The 16,570-nt window shown below is 38.5% G+C and overlaps 2 protein-coding genes across 2 annotated transcripts; one reads left to right on the top strand and one right to left on the bottom strand.

Moving 5' to 3' along the window:
- Nucleotides 1–560: 560 nt before the first annotated feature.
- On the top strand, nt 561–11,252 carry cep55l (centrosomal protein 55 like). The gene is made up of 12 exons (XM_086303655.1): nt 561–692; nt 1,214–1,433; nt 1,555–1,662; nt 2,497–2,652; nt 6,156–6,209; nt 6,364–6,508; nt 6,877–7,022; nt 7,339–7,532; nt 7,818–7,941; nt 8,265–8,336; nt 8,656–8,781; nt 8,926–11,252. Exons 2-12 carry the CDS (start codon nt 1,245–1,247, stop codon nt 9,136–9,138), a joined length of 1,527 nt encoding a protein of 508 aa, XP_086159781.1. The 5' UTR covers nt 561–692; nt 1,214–1,244; the 3' UTR covers nt 9,139–11,252.
- Nucleotides 11,253–11,502: 250 nt separating this feature from the next.
- rbp4 (retinol binding protein 4, plasma) lies at nt 11,503–14,093 on the bottom strand. Its single transcript, XM_086303656.1, has 6 exons — nt 13,954–14,093; nt 13,569–13,671; nt 13,322–13,458; nt 13,104–13,210; nt 12,337–12,549; nt 11,503–12,084 (listed from the first exon to the last, which is right to left on the bottom strand). Exons 2-6 carry the CDS (start codon nt 13,668–13,670, stop codon nt 12,047–12,049), a joined length of 597 nt encoding a protein of 198 aa, XP_086159782.1. The 5' UTR covers nt 13,671; nt 13,954–14,093; the 3' UTR covers nt 11,503–12,046.
- Nucleotides 14,094–16,570: the final 2,477 nt, after the last annotated feature.

The following is a 16,570-nucleotide window of genomic DNA, read 5'->3' as shown; positions in this document are numbered from 1 at the left end:
AACCCAGTGGAAAGTGTTTTTAAATCCGAAATGCTAAATGGCCTAAAGCTGAAATTCCTCATTGTCAATTAAATCTCATTTATTTCAAACCCATTGAAGTGGAGGTTTTAAAAAAGATGTATTCAGATAACTGTTCATATACAGTATCTGATCCGAATAGATTTCCAATGTTACTTCAGTATCAACCACTGAGAAATCATAAGTCTCGGAGCTTTCAATAAAATGGCCTTTAAATATTTCGTATATTGTAAAGGCAAGAGCCTGTTGTTTCTGACATGCAGGTTCAACAAGCCAAACTAGCGCTAATCTGTCTGTTCGTTTGATAAAGTGCAGCAGACAGCCCGGGCTAACGAAACGAGGAGCCGTTGGCTAAAAAGCTAAATAAATAAACTATGACTCTACTTCCAAACTGGTTAGACTTCTGAGGGTTCTAGTATGTAAATGCATGACATTAAATAAATAGCGTTTCAAATTACCTTTACAGAGATTATTTTGCCCCCCGTTGAACCGCCCAACACTTCACTATCCGGGATATCCAAGGCTACATAAGCATGCGCACCGCGGCGCACGTCACGGGTGTGACGTCAGCGCGCTCCAATTCAAACTTCAGGAAACGAAAGTGTCGTTTTAAAACGGTCTCGCCACAAAACAGACGATATTTAGTGGATAACTTCCGTCTCCGTGTTCTCTTTGTAAGTATTAAATATTTTCTTTGGTTGTGTGTGCATGCCTATAGCGTTTGTTTTCAACACTACATGTACGACAGAAAAAATAATATTACGTTAATTTGTGTTTGCTAGCTACCATTGACATGCGCACGAGAATTGGTAGAGCTGTCATGTTTTTATTTTATTTTTCTCATGTTTAATTAGCATGAAAGGATTTTCTTTTCCTGGCACTATGTAAGGTAAATGTGAGGAATTAAACCTATTTCAATAAATGAAATTTGGAAAAAAAAAATGTAGGAAATTTTGATGTTCATTGAAAGCACGACGGGTGTGTCGATTTTGACTCAACTTGCTTTTGTAAAATGTATTATTAATAGTCAGTTCCACTTCTGTCTCTGTTTTTCATTTCGCTGTGTTCTTAGCTGAGGGTGTGTTTTGAGCTGCTCTTCACTTGGAGTGCTTGCACGAAATTCTTTGATTGAAATTAAACTGCGTACCTTCTGGTGGATTCAACACCAGCACAGTCACTTTACTTTTCTTCCCAGAGCACTGCACTTAGTAACAACAGAAGCAGCCATGACATCTAAAAGTGCCAAAGAGACCATAGTTGCCAAGTTGGGTTTCAAATCCAGCAGCTCTGGCTCCAAGGCTGAGGCAGAGCTGGAAAAAGTCAAGAAAGAAAATGTTCACCTGAGAAAAAAGATTGATGACCTGGCCAAACGGCACATCAAACCGCCTGATGCGGACAAAAGCAAGCTGCTGGAGGTAAAAAGGAAATCTTGGCTTTCTCAGTAACATTAAGCACCTGTAGCACTTCCTTGTTTTTTATATATATATATATGTGTGTGTGTGTGTGTGTGTGTGTGTATAATATTGGTTGTTTCAGAGGATTCTTTCCCTTGAGACCTTGAGAGAGAGGAACAACCAGCAGTTGCTGGTGAAAGAGCAGGAGCTGGAAACTCTGAGACAGCAGCTGTCAGCTAAAGGAGGAGAGGTACACACAACACCTCTCTACAGAAATACACAGTTAAAAATCACATATACAGTCGACTCTTATAGCTCTATCCATCAAGAAGTCCTCTGTGAACGTGGTCAGATAGTTGGACACTTTTCTGCTCAGAGTGACAAGATAGACTTGCAGCTGTATCTTTGAAAGTACTCGACTTTTCAAGATATGTTGCATTCGTGGCATTGTATTGGTGGCATATGTATTGCTAGCAGCAGACAACTGTCAAAAAGAGAGAGGAAAAAAACTGTACTAGAATTCCAGTAAGCTGCCACAAAAACAGTTGGGGGGAAATGGCTTCTATCTCATCTTGACAGCAGCTCAGCAAAGTGAAGTTTTGACGACTAACAGAAACGGCATACTAACACATGGTGTTATGAGCTGTTCACTTGACTCATAAGCTATCTGTCTGCAGTGGGTCTTTTTGCGTGGATTAACATTCAAAACAAGTTACTGCTATGCTGTAGACTTTGCTCTTGTCTATTTTTGAAGTTTTGTTGGAGTTTAATTTGGGCTAGCTGGAAACATGGAAATGACACACTCTGACAAATAGAATATCAATATTTTATGTAACCCAGACATTAATCACATTTGCCTTGCGGTTGTTAACCTTCATTAAGAAATGCACCAATAAAAGAAAGAAAGAAATTGGAGCTGCTGTGTGGATCAGCCAGCTGTGCTATGTTAGTTGTGTGAAGGGGATAATTGCCTGGAAAACACAAACCATCCCTGCTTGAAGAGAATTGTGTTGTTTTGGCTACAGGTTGTTTTGGAGGCTAGTCAAGTTGTTGTTTGCTTCGTGTTGTTTTGTGTGCATTTCAGGTGGTGGCGTCGCTGCAAGCCCAGCTGGAGCAGCGGAGGAAAGAAGCAGAGCAGAGAGACACGTTGTTCCAGAGTTTGTCACAAGAGACGGAGAATCTGAAAAACAAGCTGGTCACTGTTTCTGCCCGATGTCAGACTCTGGAAACTCAGGTGGCGGTAGGTTGATATTATAACCTCTGATTTTATTAGCCAGGGTCAGTGTCTCATTTTACAAACGGCCAGTTGCCTTACTAATCTGTACTCTACTCTAGTTGTTTTTTATATCTATTACTACAGTGGTATTCGTTTTATTACACTGATAAGTGCATACCACTGTCCCCTAAGGTAAGTCTTTGCAATGCTCAGAGAAGCTGTTAAAAAAAACCACAATTTAGTTTTGCAAAATTAGATCTGAGCAAATAACAAGACTTTGGAGGGACAAGATCAAATGCACAGCGCCACATTTGGTGAAAACCAAACGTATCAGCACCAACTCCTCATATCAGCTGTCAAGCATGGTGATAGAGGAGTGATGATTTGGGCTTGTTTTGTAGTCACAGAATCTGGGCGCTTTGCAGTGATCGAATTGACCATCTGTCTGACAGTTAAAGCTTGGCCTAAATTGGCTTACGCAGAAGAACAATAGTCCCAAATCTGCAACAGAATAGCTAAGAAAGAAAGGAATCAGTGTGTTGAAATCACATAAAGTTCAGATACAATGATGTAAGAGACTGATAAAGTTATGCAGAAAGCAATTACTTCAATCTTTTGCTGTTAAATGTGGTTTTACAAGCTACTCAATCGCAAGTTCTATTCAGTTTTTCCCACACAGTGTTTCTACAGTTTGGCTTCCTTTTTGTTAAAAAAATACACGGTGTAAATCACATCTTGTTTTTTTTTATCTGAGGCTTTTTAAAAATGTAGAACTTGAAAAGAACCTGACTTTTTTTTTTAATTGTCTTAATTTGTAAAACCCAACATGCACTTTCTTTTTTACCGTGACTGCATTTATGAGTACGCCTGGGCTAGCACAAATCATTTTATTTGAGTGTGAAGAAAAAGAGAAAAACTTGAGGAAAAAGTTGCGCCCTCTTTTTGGCAGAAATCGCAAAGGAACAGAGTTGCTTGAGTAGTTATATCCCTTCCTCTGACAGCAAATTTTCCCCCTGGTCTCGGATTAAATCCTGCAACAGCTTTCTGTCCTCTGCCTCCCATTCTAATATCCTCCTCTGATTTATTTTTTTCCCTTCTTCTGTATCTATAGTGCTGATGCAGTAGAGCTATTTCTTTTGTTTTGTAACAATCTGGTCAAATTAAATTCAGCTTTAGCTGTTGCTTGACTTGTGTTACAAAACTGGAGGCTGACTAAAAGTAAAATATGTGTAATATTTGCTCATGATAAGGCTTTTGTTTTGATCTGAGGTTGATGCACCTTAGACTTTCATTTTCATTTTTTTCCCTCACATTTCACCAGGAGCTTTTTCTCTTCTTTTATTTATTTATTTTTCTTCAATAACTACTTCATGAGATGAAGTTTGTTTGAAAATCCAAGTGCAGCTGTTTATTTGTCCATTAGGTGGCACTGTGTGACCTCCAATTATATTCTTCATCATCTGACATTAGCTGCAGCAGATTTAATAATTTGTTTTAATGAAAGTCTCACATTACACGTTGCTTATAATGAAAATGTTTTTCCCTTTGTCTTCTTTGCCAACTATTAACACCCCTGGTAGCATCACAGCCGTTACAATAGTGTCATGAAAGACAAAATAGCATCTTTGTTCAAATAGCACTTTGACTAAAGCATCAAATGATTCATATTCAGCAGTGTGAGAGCCTTCAGTGGGTCTGCAGGTGCCACTTCCCTTGTCACTGTAGGCTCTTAAATGTAGCCCTTTGATGCTTTGAGTGCAGCTGGTCCTGCTGCCCATCAGGATTCCTCTTGGCTTCTGAAGAGGCTTTGGTGGCAAAAATCACAAGTAGGGACTTGAGGAAGACTCAGTCATGTCATACCTCCCTTTATGGACAAAAGTACCTTTCTAGAGATGGGGGTGCTGAAGCCCTGCTCATAGTACTACAAATGTAAAAATCAATTCAGCCTGTGTTTTAAATGGAGTTCACCCGCAGTATATTTTATCAAACTCCTGCCGTTTTAATCATAATCCGTTACACACACACACACACACACACACACACACACACACACAGAAAACATTATTCAGTGATGTACAAAACAGCACTATCACAAAATTTATTTTTTTTATCTCCTTGCTCTCCATTGTGGGTCAAATATTACTCAAAATCAAAAGTAGTTTTCTGTTTCTTTTTTTACAAGAAGCCCAGAGATTTCTTATTTCTTTCTTCTTCTTTTTTCCTTTTTTTATTACTCATGAAGGTCGCAAGAAGAGTTGTAATGCTGGTTGAATGTAAATGCTCTTAGATTGTTTTTATACTGTTTCAAGTCTAACTTGAGTCCAAGGCTGGAAAGCATTACAGTGCAATACTTGAGTTACTTGATATATGGGAGGAGTAGTTGGTACTTGTTGCCTTTGTAGTCTTTTCATGCAGAGCTTTATGGGGTTTTTTTTTTTGGTTTTTTTTGTATTTTTTTTTTTTAAATCTTATGTCTTAATATCTTCAAGGTTATGTTTTTGTTTTTGTTTTTTTTACAGCAATACTCTCCACTTCGTTTAGCAGGTTTTAAATTACTACATATAATCTGACCACGCCACCTATTTCTCTTCTTCTTGAATTTGGAAAAGTTGTTAGTGGGCATAGTTTATGGGCTGCACATTCAAATCCATCACGTTCCTCGCAGAGCTTTAGCACAGAGATGATCATTTAGATGCAAACTCCAACATCTCTGTGAAGGTTTTATAGGATCTGCTGGTGGGATCGGCCATGTAGGCATCAGAGTTAGGGTGACAGAATTGGGAGATGACTGTGTCTCTAGCGATGAATAGAATTTGCACCAGATTTGATAGCCTCGTCTCTCATAGTCTATTAAAACCAGTGCTTGTGCTGATAACTATCGATAGTGTTTTTCTTTTCATTCTCATTTAGAAGATGGAAAAACCTAAACCCGCTACACCTTTGTTGTCTCAACCTTGTATAACCTGAAGTTTTTAGTGTGTGAGTATTTGCCCTTGAAGCTGGATAAACTGAATAACACAAATGCAGCACATACAACTCAGCTGACCTGCAGTACTATAAAACCAGAGGATGCTCTGAGAGTGCCTCCTTCTGTTTTCCCTTTGCACGCTGCAATTCTCCACCAAGTTTCATTGTCTTCGGTTTTTGTGCGATCTCCTGGCAAATGGACAGACAAACAAGCTACAATCATCACGTGATTTGGTTCTTGTATTGCTGGAGGAATGACAGGGTCTCTTTGTTTTCCGAGAGCTTTGGCTGCCTTGAATTGAGCCCCCTTTTTTAAAAAAAAAAATCAGCTTTAAGACTCTGCTATGTCCAGAACAATTATAGTAAAAGGAAAGCACAGGTGCAGACAGCAGCTCCACAGCTCGGATGCATATTGGATAGACCTTTTATCATTAGGATTTGCTAATACAAATGAAACCCAATCTTTTCTGAATGAAAGTATTAACATTTTTATGATGGCTAGATCAGATGTAAGTGTTGATGCCAACTCGAGTGAACCTAAAGACGTTTTCTCTTTTCAGAATGGACAGGCACCTGCTGCAAACCTCGTAATGATACAAGATCAACTGAAAGATGTGAGTCCAGCAAGATGATGTTCACCTATTTGTAACCGTATCATGTATATCCTGCTACCGAATGATGTGCTCATGAATTTGAGCAGCTGAAAAGTTCACATATCGTGTATAGGATGCAGTTTGTCATTGTAGGCTGTGCCTCTCTCCCTACCAGGCTCTGGAGAAGAACCAGCAGTGGCTGGTGTACGACCAGCAGAGAGAGGCCTATGTGCAGTCTGTCCTGGCCCGTACTTTAGAGCTGGAGCAGCAGCTGGCTCAGGCAAAGGAGCAACAAACCAAACAAGAGGCCAGTCCAGAGGGTAGGAAGTGTGGGGGGGAACTGAATTGGCTTTGCTCACTATTCCTTTATTATTCACAACAATCATACAGTAAATGGAAAACTTTCTTTTGGCCTAACAAGCAGCTTTTTTGAGACACATGTGGCATGGAAAGTGAAAGGGGCAAGCCAGGAAAATGAATGTACTTTTTGTTTTTTAAGTTAAATAAAATGCAGCAACAGGCTTTGAATTAGAAAATGATTTAATGGGTAATAATGTCAGAATAAAAATGTGTTCAAATCCAGTAGCGGTCAGGATTGAGCTTTCCATACAGCTTTCACAAAGATAATCCTAACATTTTCACTGCAAATAATGTTTCTTCATTTGCTTACTAACACTTCTTGTCTCAGCTCCTGCCAACTTGGCAGATCCAGAAAAGGAATCTCAGCTGAAAAGCCAATATGACCACTTGGTGTCTGGGATGCAGAAAGACCTGGAGAGCCAAAAAGAGCAGGTTACCAGAGCCAGACAGGAGCTCGGTGTCCATCGGGAGCAGGTAAATGCCAAACAGATTTCATGTAATCACCATTTACTCATTTTGATTAACAACTTTGCCAGCTTGCTCCCCTTTCTTTATATATTCTCCATGTTGTGGCTTGTGCTGCTCATGCTGATAATACTTTCAGTCTCTATCAAACAATGTGCAAATTCACTGAAATTCACATCTATTTAAAAGAAAGCAACTGGGCTAGTTTCACTAAGCATTTCTTGAATTCAGATGTCTTTGTAATTGAGCTAAAGCGTTCCTTTAAAGAATGAAGAAGGCGAAATATATAAAATATCCTACAATTTGGCTTGTCCGCACCTGGTAGGCCTTGAAAGCTCAGGCTGAGCTGCACTCTCAGCGGGAGCAGGTCACCAGGGTTCAGGAGGAGATGTTGGCACTGCAGAAGAAGTACGACGACAAGTGCAGCGAGCTGTCGTCCTTACTGAGGAAGTACAAAGACAAGTGCAAAGAGCTGGAGGAGGCCAAGATGGATCTTCAGGCAGAGCGACTTAGCAACAGGTAAAGAAAGTCCTAGCACCTAACTAAAGCGGATGTGGCCAAACTAAAAGTTAAATGGGACACTTCCTTTGAATAAACAGTTGGTTGGTTTATTTATGGATTCCAACTGGCTTTGCAACTTATGCAAAGTACTTTACAAGCCCAGGTTCTTGAATACAGAGGGGTGACACTGAAGAGCCCTTAAGAATCCACACATAGTGACTGTTAATGGCTTTAACTGCTGCTAAGTACTACAAATATGAATATTGTTGATACTTTTATGGAATAAATAAACCATTCATCCAGACATGCAGTCTGTGAGGAGAGAAAGGTGTCGTCTGAGCGTGCAGACAGAATGAGGGTGGAACTGGAGACTATGGATATCAGATTGGAGGAGGAGAAGAAGAGATCTGCTGAGCTTCTGTTGCAGGTGAGATTCCCATTCAGTGATTTGTATCCTTTAGTCAGTATTCAGTAATATTTACTTATTTATCAAAGTTTTTCTTTCAAAACATTTGTAATGCATAAAAAAGTCTGCATTTATAGGGTTGCATATAAAATGGAAAGACCTCATCCATTAGCAATTATATTTAATAAGTAAAGTGCAAGAGCACAATAGATGTACCAGCATATTTAAATAAAATACAGCTCCAGGGTTATCTGAAAAGAAAAGAACTGAATGATAGCATGTGTGTTACTCTTTAATGGTGCTATACAAGTGTGTTTGCCTTGCCTTGATCATGTGCTTCACAGGTAAATATGCTGCAGAAGTCCGTCCTGAGCCAGAAGGAAGAGCAGAGAAGAATTGCAGCACTGGAGCAACAGGTAACACTCTGTGTTTATATGTTACCCAAATTGTTCCTATTAATAGAAGTCTTTGTTTTGTAATTGAGTGGCTGGATTTATTAAAACAAATATATAATCACTAGGAACTGTGAGAAGTCAAAAAAACTGAGATCAGTAATTACTGATTGCACAACCTTAATGTTCACCACCCACTTATGAGTGGAAATTCTGTCAGCACGGCCCTTCTGGGTAGTATGTGATGTGGAGTTGTAACAGTTTTGAGCTGTGTTTTTTAAGAGTTGCAATCCAAACCGTTCCCACTTGTCTCTACTTCCTGTTTATTTCTGCCCCTCCTAAGATCCAACTCTCTGCCAAGGACTTTGAGAATGAAAAAATTGATCGTCAGAGCATGCAGCACCAGTTACATAAGGTGCTGAAGGAACTTCGCAAGGCCCGTGATCAGATTGCAAAGCTGGAATCTGCTGTAAGTGTTAGACTTTAATAATGGGGAAGAAATGTGATGGCTCTTGTTGAACACTGGCATGCAAGACTTCAGTCCCATTTTTGTATCCAATTAAAGCACCAGGGCTTCTGCTAAATGAATGTATTGTCATGTTTTGTGTTTCAGAAGCAGCCAAATGCTCGCTTTTCAGAGCCCAGCTCGTATAATAGCCTCGAGTTTGAGCGTCTCACTATTGAAAACCCTCTTGGCCCTACATCCCCATCTAAAGTCACCAACCTCCTGGACGAGAGTTTCCTGGAGTGCCCAAAGTGTCGGGCCCCTTATCCCACCAGTCGTCACAGGGAGCTGCTGACTCACATCGATTACTGCTTTGCGTAAGCTAACACATCAGCATAGATGAGTGATTCTCAGTGTGCATGTCCGGACCTCCGCTTACTCAAAGGGGTAAAAACAAACACAAGATCACTCTACAAGATTTCTGATTCATTCAGGAAATTTGTGTTTTTGAATCTAGGTAAAATAAAACAATGAACAGGCAGTTTTAGACACTGACTCTACAAACATAGCACTGATAACAGAGTATAAGATATTTCTTGAAGTCACTGGAGACCACTTGCATTCGATCCTGTTCTTTTATCGCAAAGTTAGAAATACCGCCTTAATGATCATTTAACATAAATGTATAAAATATTCATTTATGTAAGAAATCATGGGACATATTGTGCATTATTTTCCAAGAATGATGGGGTCTACGGTGTCCATTAAAAAATGATTTTTAAATTTATTTTATAACAGTATTTTGGCTTTTTTACTGTTTTTTTTTTTTTTTTCTCATTCAATATCCAAACAGGTGCGATACTTGAATGCTTGTGTAGATACGTTTTTTTTTTTTTAAATAGAAGGGATTTGCAGGATACTCTTAACATGCAAATCGCTCGAACATGTACTTCAGCTCTTTTTGCCATTAGAAAATCACCAAACATCTTCTTATTTACAGTTTTTAAAAAAAAAAAAAAAAAAAACAAAACTTTAATACTCCATCCATATAGTTACATCTGGGGTCTCTGTTTAGATTTTGCTGTTTGTTAAACTCTTGGTGAATCAGTGTTGTTTTGGTGTGTAAATGTGTGTGTGTGTGTGTGTGTGTGTGTATATCACAGTATTTATTCTTGTTTTTGTTTTTAATTGGTGAACTACTGTCTCTTTTCAGTGATTTAGTTTTATTTTGCTTCAGTGTGTATCACCAGACAATGTTTTGCTTTTGTAATGGCCTTCTTTCTATCGAGGGACTATTGTTTATGTTATTTTGCATAAAAGTTTACAAGCCTGTCTAATATACTCCACTGATGAAACGGCTAAACACACACTTTCTAAACTCCTCTTCTTTTCCCTCCATCATCATCGGCAGCAGTAGTCGTGTTTCTTTTTGCCTGGCTTTATGCGAAAGTGTTATGTTACCTAATTAGCCATGTGTTTTCGGTTATGTCAGTGATGTTTGTGCAATTGCTAAAGCATTTCTCTGTTTAACGTGTAAACAGCTGTGTAAAGTATCCCAAACCATGACCAAGTTTTTATTTGCCTGAACTGAACCAGACTTAAAATGTACAGCAGTCGGGAGCTTATCTAGTCACATGTGGGTGGTTGTCCCTGTATTCTTTCCTGTTCAAGTGAAGCTCACTTCCATCTCCACCTTGACTTTTCAAGCCTGCGGCCATTTAAAGCTGGAATTAGATTGCATGAGTTAATTCCTTGTACTAAACTATTTAAGGCAGGGATTACCAAAGGTCCTCCCGGTAGGGGGGAAAAAGGGGTTAAGGTGTCTATTCTCGCAGCCTTGGCAGTGTGACCAGTTGACATGAAACGAATACTGCTGTGCATCTTATATGTGGTTGTTTTTATTTGGGCTAGCTCTCATAGAAGATCCAAGAGTCCAACTTTTATCAATAAGTTTACCTGTTTTTTGTTTTTGTTTTTTTGTTTTAAACCTGATTTATTTCAATCATGTACACCAAAGTAGTTTTGCCATGATCTGTACTGTACTGTACAAAAAATGTGCAATAAAGATGTAAATCTCTTCCCAGCACATCTTCCCCTGTTTAGTTTTTCTTTCTTTTATTTAGTTGTTGATATTTTGGAGGGGTTCATATCAATCTATACAACAAGATCAGTTGTTTTCCAGGCAAACTTTAACCTATGCAAATGTCAGCTAGCATGTTGCTAATTTGCATGTACAGTGTTCACAAAGCTTATCGGCTAAAGCAGGGATTCTTGTGTTATTTCTTTTTATGGCAACTTCACTTGCAGAAGCATAAAGAAGTTCACACCCCATGCTTACTAATTTAGCAATTCGTACCCATTTACAAAAAAAAAAAAAAAAAAAGATGGTAGCATCATTTTCTTGTTTTCCACAAAAATCATATTAAATAAACTGATGTTCACCACTGATCAGAATGTGCAGTATGTGTAAATTATAAATATATTTTCCCACTTTTCCATGCTAGTTGCTTAACAAACATATAAGAAGCCATAGCTAGAAGCTTAATTTGTACCATTGTGTTTTTCCCCTTTTGCTTTGTTTTCTTGTAGCGCAATTATAAAAGATTTAAAAAAGCAAAAAATTCTACTTGGCTGTACTTTTGATGTGTTTTGTCTGACAGAATCCAAAAGCAACGACACGAATTCATTATTTGTGATCCAGGAACGTAGATAAATATTTAAAGGGCAATAAAGAATGAAGTGAGCCACAGTGGTATGAATGTTTTATTTCAAAAACTGGATCAAGAAGCAAACGTCATATGAAGAAGAAACAACTTAACTGCTCTTTTATGACCCTATAAATATATAGCACATGAGCTAATGTGTATCTGTGTATGTATAGTTAAAAAACTATCTCCTCGAGGACTACAAGATACTGTGCATTCATTAGAACACTGAACCAGTGTTTTCTTTATAATAAACATAGTGGTTCTTACCCAGAGCTGCAGTACTGCTAAAAATCCAGGTTAACAGATAATTGTTTGTCACATTGAGAGAGAGCTGATTGGCTGATTGCATAATTCTGTCATTCTGATTGTTTGTTTGTTTTAATGGTACTCATGAGGGAATATAGGAAGAGAACAATAACAACCATCTTTCCTTTTAATTTGAGATTGCAGCTATATAAATGTGGCTGTTCATAGTTCAATTTTGGTTCATTTTTAAAGAAGAATGTGCTGCTTTTTTATAATAGAGATGGAGACAGAAGAGGTGACTAAGCAGTGGGATTCAATCCAAGATCAGCAAAGTGTCACTGTGGGTCAAGAGATGTGCCACTCTCACAGAAGCCTGCAACACAAGGGAGATAAGTAGCATTATTAACTATATGGTAGCTTAAACATCTTTATCTCCTGCATGCGTTAGTACTGAGCATTTTATTTTCCTATATTTCTGAAAATATTGGCAATATAGGCCGGGCAGACACTGACCACAAGAATTTTCACCTTTTAATTTAATCAATTATTCACTTGGTCTTTTACCCTATTGAATGACGGACTGATAAAAGCCACAGATCAAAGAATCAAAGCATAGTCAACTCACCGGTGTGTGCAACCCGTCTGTATTTACCCAACAGACAGAGGTCTGTCTTCTTCTGGAGGACAACTGGCTGGTCTTCTGGCCTTAGGCCAGTTGAGTGACGAGAGAATATGAAGGAGTACCCATCTAGGCAAGTGCCATCAGCGTCCACTAGTCTGCAGGAGTAGTGGACTGCGTAGTTGTCATAGTCAGTGTCAATAACCCAGTGGTCATCATCTAAGAGCACGGAGAGTGTGGAGGAGAGGTTACTTTTGCAAAACCATTCATTTACAAATTTTCAACTTACATACTGAGAAAAACAAAAAACAACAAAGAAAGTATGAAGCCAAAATAACAGAAAAAAAATATATATATATATATGTATATTTTTTCACTTAAAAAAACATTAAAGTAATATTAATAATACAGCTGTTTGATCCAGTGGTGGATACTGATGTTTTAGTGATTGCATCCCGTGTCTAAAATTATTACTTAACCTCCTTTTTCTTTAATAACACAGTAAATACATAGTCATACCCCCTGACGTTAAAATTGAACTCAACAAAACACTATTCATTTTCCAGTGTCCGGGGTCACGAATTAAGTGCAGCAGTTGATAATTATGTTATATTATCAGTTGGCTTAAGGTCAAAACCCCCTTGGTGGTGACTATCAAGTAACAATTACAGTGTCTGGTCGTTCATTGTTGAAAGGATTTCTTTTTAAAGTCTGAACAAAGACAAATTTGATTCAACATGAAAGTTAAAGGTGCTTTTCACTTCATAACTTACTTCCTGTCTGCAAGTAGGATGCAGCTCCCCAATACTTCATCTTAAACTTTGCAGGGTCAGCAGTCTCCTCGAATGTGGCAAACATGTGGGCACACATCTCCCAGTTGCTAGAGGTCAAACAGAGAGAATAAGTCATTACAAAAAATGCGAGACAAAAAAAATCTCATATTGCAAATTGCACACGTTCAAAGCAAAAGCCTCCACAGAACAGAGCCTACTTGAGGATGATGACTCTGCCTTGGGCGGTGGCAGTCATTTTGCCATCTTCTTCAATATTTATCTGGGCTATGACGTTATCAAGCAAGAACAGGCCTTCTGGATCCTTCTTCCCTACAGCATACCATGTCCCTGCATACTACGAGTAGAAGAACACATTAAAGAAAAATCACGGTGGAATAGTACTACTCAGAAATTATGTAAAACATTTTTTTTAAATAACAACGTAGTTAATATTTTTCAACTCACCCTAGTTTTGTCGAAATTCTGCATGACGTTGATGTTGGCTACCTGGCAGTCCTGTGCCCAGGACAGTGCCAGGAGAGAGAGGGCTACAACGTACCGAAGCATTCTACCTCCGAGGAAAGAAGAAGAGAAAGAAGGCACAGACCACAGACAGTTAGAGAAAAAAAGGAGGCATAATGGAGAACAACAACAGAAATACAGACATGCACACTGCACTGCAAGTCCTCAAGACGAGCAGAATGTGATGAAACTCCAAAAAGTACTTCCACAGGGCTACAATAGTGTTTAAAAAATAAAACCAATACCAGAAAAAATGATATATCTTTAAATATTTGACTGAAAATGTAAAAGCAAAACCCCCCAAAAAACAATCCATGTGAGTGTGTACCTTGATACCACAAAGACTCCAAAGAAATCCTCTGATTTTCAGTCTGGACTGGCCTTAAATACAGCTGGCCAGTATTACATAATAACTTCTGGAGACCCAGAGCGCCCCTGCTTTCCCCACAGCGAGTTTGCCTTCCATTGGACAAACATTTACATAACCGCAGACCCCACTCCTATTGATTTATGTGTTCTGCACATTTGGTGGACCACCCCTCCCAATCTCCACCACAATATCTGTTTTTTCACTTATTGCTAAAGGATTCCTATTTTTATCAATGCAATGACTGGTAGAACCAGAAAGATCGGATCTACATGTATATCTTTTTTTGAGGGGGGAGGGTTCTTTCTGTATTTGCCAAAGAAATCATAAAACACGCTTTGACCAGCATCTGTGTTATTGCATCAGTTGTTTTCATCTTCCAGCTCCGTGTTTGTGTAACTGGAGCTCAGAGTCCACGCTCGGCAGAAAATAATCAATGCGAAAGAAAGGTGATTACGTCTTTTCTAAAAGCAAAGTCTGAAGTTTCAAACGGAGGTCAATAATGATAGGAACTGTTAGCACAACATATATGGAAGCTGATCTTTATGTATTTTAACCTTTGGGATTAATCCATGTCAATGAAATCCAGAGCGCTTAATGCTGTCGATCATAGCTGAACACAAAAGAAGCTTATCGATCGGTTCTTGTGCTGAAGAAAGTGGATCGTGCTCGATTGCCATCAGGCATGAACAATGTTTCCCAAATGTTTCATGCTTGCATTATTTTGTTTTTTTGAAAGGTTTGCACAGTTAAAATACACTTTAGCATAAAAAAGAAATACCTACTCTACTCTCTAAGACAGGTCTGTTTTTCGTCTGCTGGGGCTTTTTCTTTTAAATACATCGATGCTGTTGTTTTTCACTAAGATCGTAAAACCGGTCTTCTGAGAGCTCAGCTGAATAAAGAAGAGCAAAAGTGAAGCCAAACATCTGCAGATTGCATAACCAAAGAGCTGGCCAGCTGAAAAACAGGGCAATCACTCTTGAGTAGAAATAATAGCTCCTGGAATTTGGCCAGAGGTGCTGTAACATTTCACAGTTGTGAACGCTGGCCAAGAAGCTATATACATTGCACTGCCAGATTTGTCTGTGCCTTAAACATTTATTGTGTGCTGGTGAATAGGAATGTAGTGCTTGAAGTAAGAGCGAGTTTCTTTTTTCTCATGGAAAAGTAAGTTAGTAAAAATCCCTGTATAAAATTGGAACTTGAGTAAAACACCTCATGGCTACATCCACAGTCCCCATCTGAACTTTGGAGCTTTGAAGAGGGCAAAAGCACTGAACACGCGCCGATTGAATTTGGGTAGAGTAGTATGTCCCCTTGTAACATAATCCAATCAAATTCCACCCCTACCTGTGCCCTTAAGGGCCAAAATGTAGGACTGACAATGTCAAGATGTATTGGATATACATTGTACAGATTTGATCACGATTAAATGATTAGGAGTGCAATTTGCAAATCTCATCTCATCTTATCCAAACAGATCAATCATTCACAAGGATCCATTAAGTGCAGTGGTTTTTAATCATTAATCGACCTATTTAGCAAAATGCTTACAACTTTCTTATGTTCCAATTACTGGCATTCATAATTATTTTATAGTATCTTTTTTTAAATTGCTGTCTTTTCTGTTATTATTCTATTCCTCTACATATGTACAGAATTCACCTGCTTGCTGCTACTACTGCACATTCACCTAATGTATATACTATATATATAATGTTCTTCCTCTACCACCCCCACCCCCACCCCCCATTTTTGCACATGTCAAGGAGCGTGTGTTATACTTGTATAACTATGCATGTGACAAATAAAGAACCTTGAAGCTTGAACCTATGTAAGCGTATAAAGGATACTGAGCACAGAGACTGAAGAAGTCACTCGGATGAGTGACGAAACATTTCTCCCACTGAAAACGCTACGTCCAGATGTACATAATCAACCTTTTGGGATATATAAAGGATAGTGCACGTGGGGGTTGGGGGGAGAGGACACATTGTGTAACCAAGGTAAAACAAGTTCACATCTGTGAAGCTTAAGGTCCAAAAACACAATGATGTCAAACAGTGAATGAATAATTATCAACACAAATCGGCTGTCTGCATTATTTATAAAATCATTCTGATTTTGCTACAAATTCTGTTCATGATTTATTTGTTATTGGTAATGTTACCATATGTGGACATTAACAAAAGGTAATAGTTAGTGTTACATTAAGAATATCATCTATGTGTGATATCATTAGGGTCTTTAGAAGTGGTAGTAAAAACACTCCATGATCACGATATGCAGTTATGGTATCCACATTTTATTAACATCAAGAATCTAATGTTAACCATGCCCCAGATTGTATGGAGATAGCACATAGACACATATAAACATACAAGCCAATAGTCTGAGGAGTGAAAATGTGTCTGTAAAATAACAATATGACCTGGACTTTGGGCACAATTTGGCTGAAGACTCTGTATAAGATCCTTGTATGTAATTTTGATTAAATTCAAACTAATACTGTTTCGTTCTCTTGACACACAATGGATTCCACAAGCTCATGGGTCCTTTGGCTAGATGAGCTAAT

This window comes from Aulonocara sp. 'chitande type north' Nkhata Bay, linkage group LG8 (genome assembly GCF_057382095.1).
Source record: "Aulonocara sp. 'chitande type north' Nkhata Bay isolate Kocher_YH1m ecotype deep benthic linkage group LG8, A_spYH_male_GT1.1, whole genome shotgun sequence".
NCBI lineage: Eukaryota > Metazoa > Chordata > Actinopteri > Cichliformes > Cichlidae > Aulonocara > Aulonocara sp. 'chitande type north' Nkhata Bay.
Note: the sequence above shows the minus strand (reverse complement) of the source record. Positions and strands in the feature narration are given on the sequence as shown.

What these genes read in the sequence shown, in the direction of transcription:
- cep55l (XM_086303655.1), top strand. Translation starts at nt 1,245, where the DNA reads ATGACATCTAAAAGTGCCAAAGAGACCATAGTTGCCAAGTTGGGTTTC. An exon ending in TGTCAGCTAAAGGAGGAGAG is followed by an intron (nt 1,663 to 2,496) that starts GTACACACAACA and finishes TGTGCATTTCAG; the next exon opens with GTGGTGGCGTCGCTGCAAGC. An exon ending in CTGCTGAGCTTCTGTTGCAG is followed by an intron (nt 7,942 to 8,264) that starts GTGAGATTCCCA and finishes TGTGCTTCACAG; the next exon opens with GTAAATATGCTGCAGAAGTC.
- rbp4 (XM_086303656.1), bottom strand. Translation starts at nt 13,670, where the DNA reads ATGCTTCGGTACGTTGTAGCCCTCTCTCTCCTGGCACTGTCCTGGGCA. An exon ending in GGCAGAGTCATCATCCTCAA is followed by an intron (nt 13,211 to 13,321) that starts GTAGGCTCTGTT and finishes TTTGACCTCTAG; the next exon opens with CAACTGGGAGATGTGTGCCC. An exon ending in CAGACGGGTTGCACACACCG is followed by an intron (nt 12,085 to 12,336) that starts GTGAGTTGACTA and finishes CTTGTGTTGCAG; the next exon opens with GCTTCTGTGAGAGTGGCACA.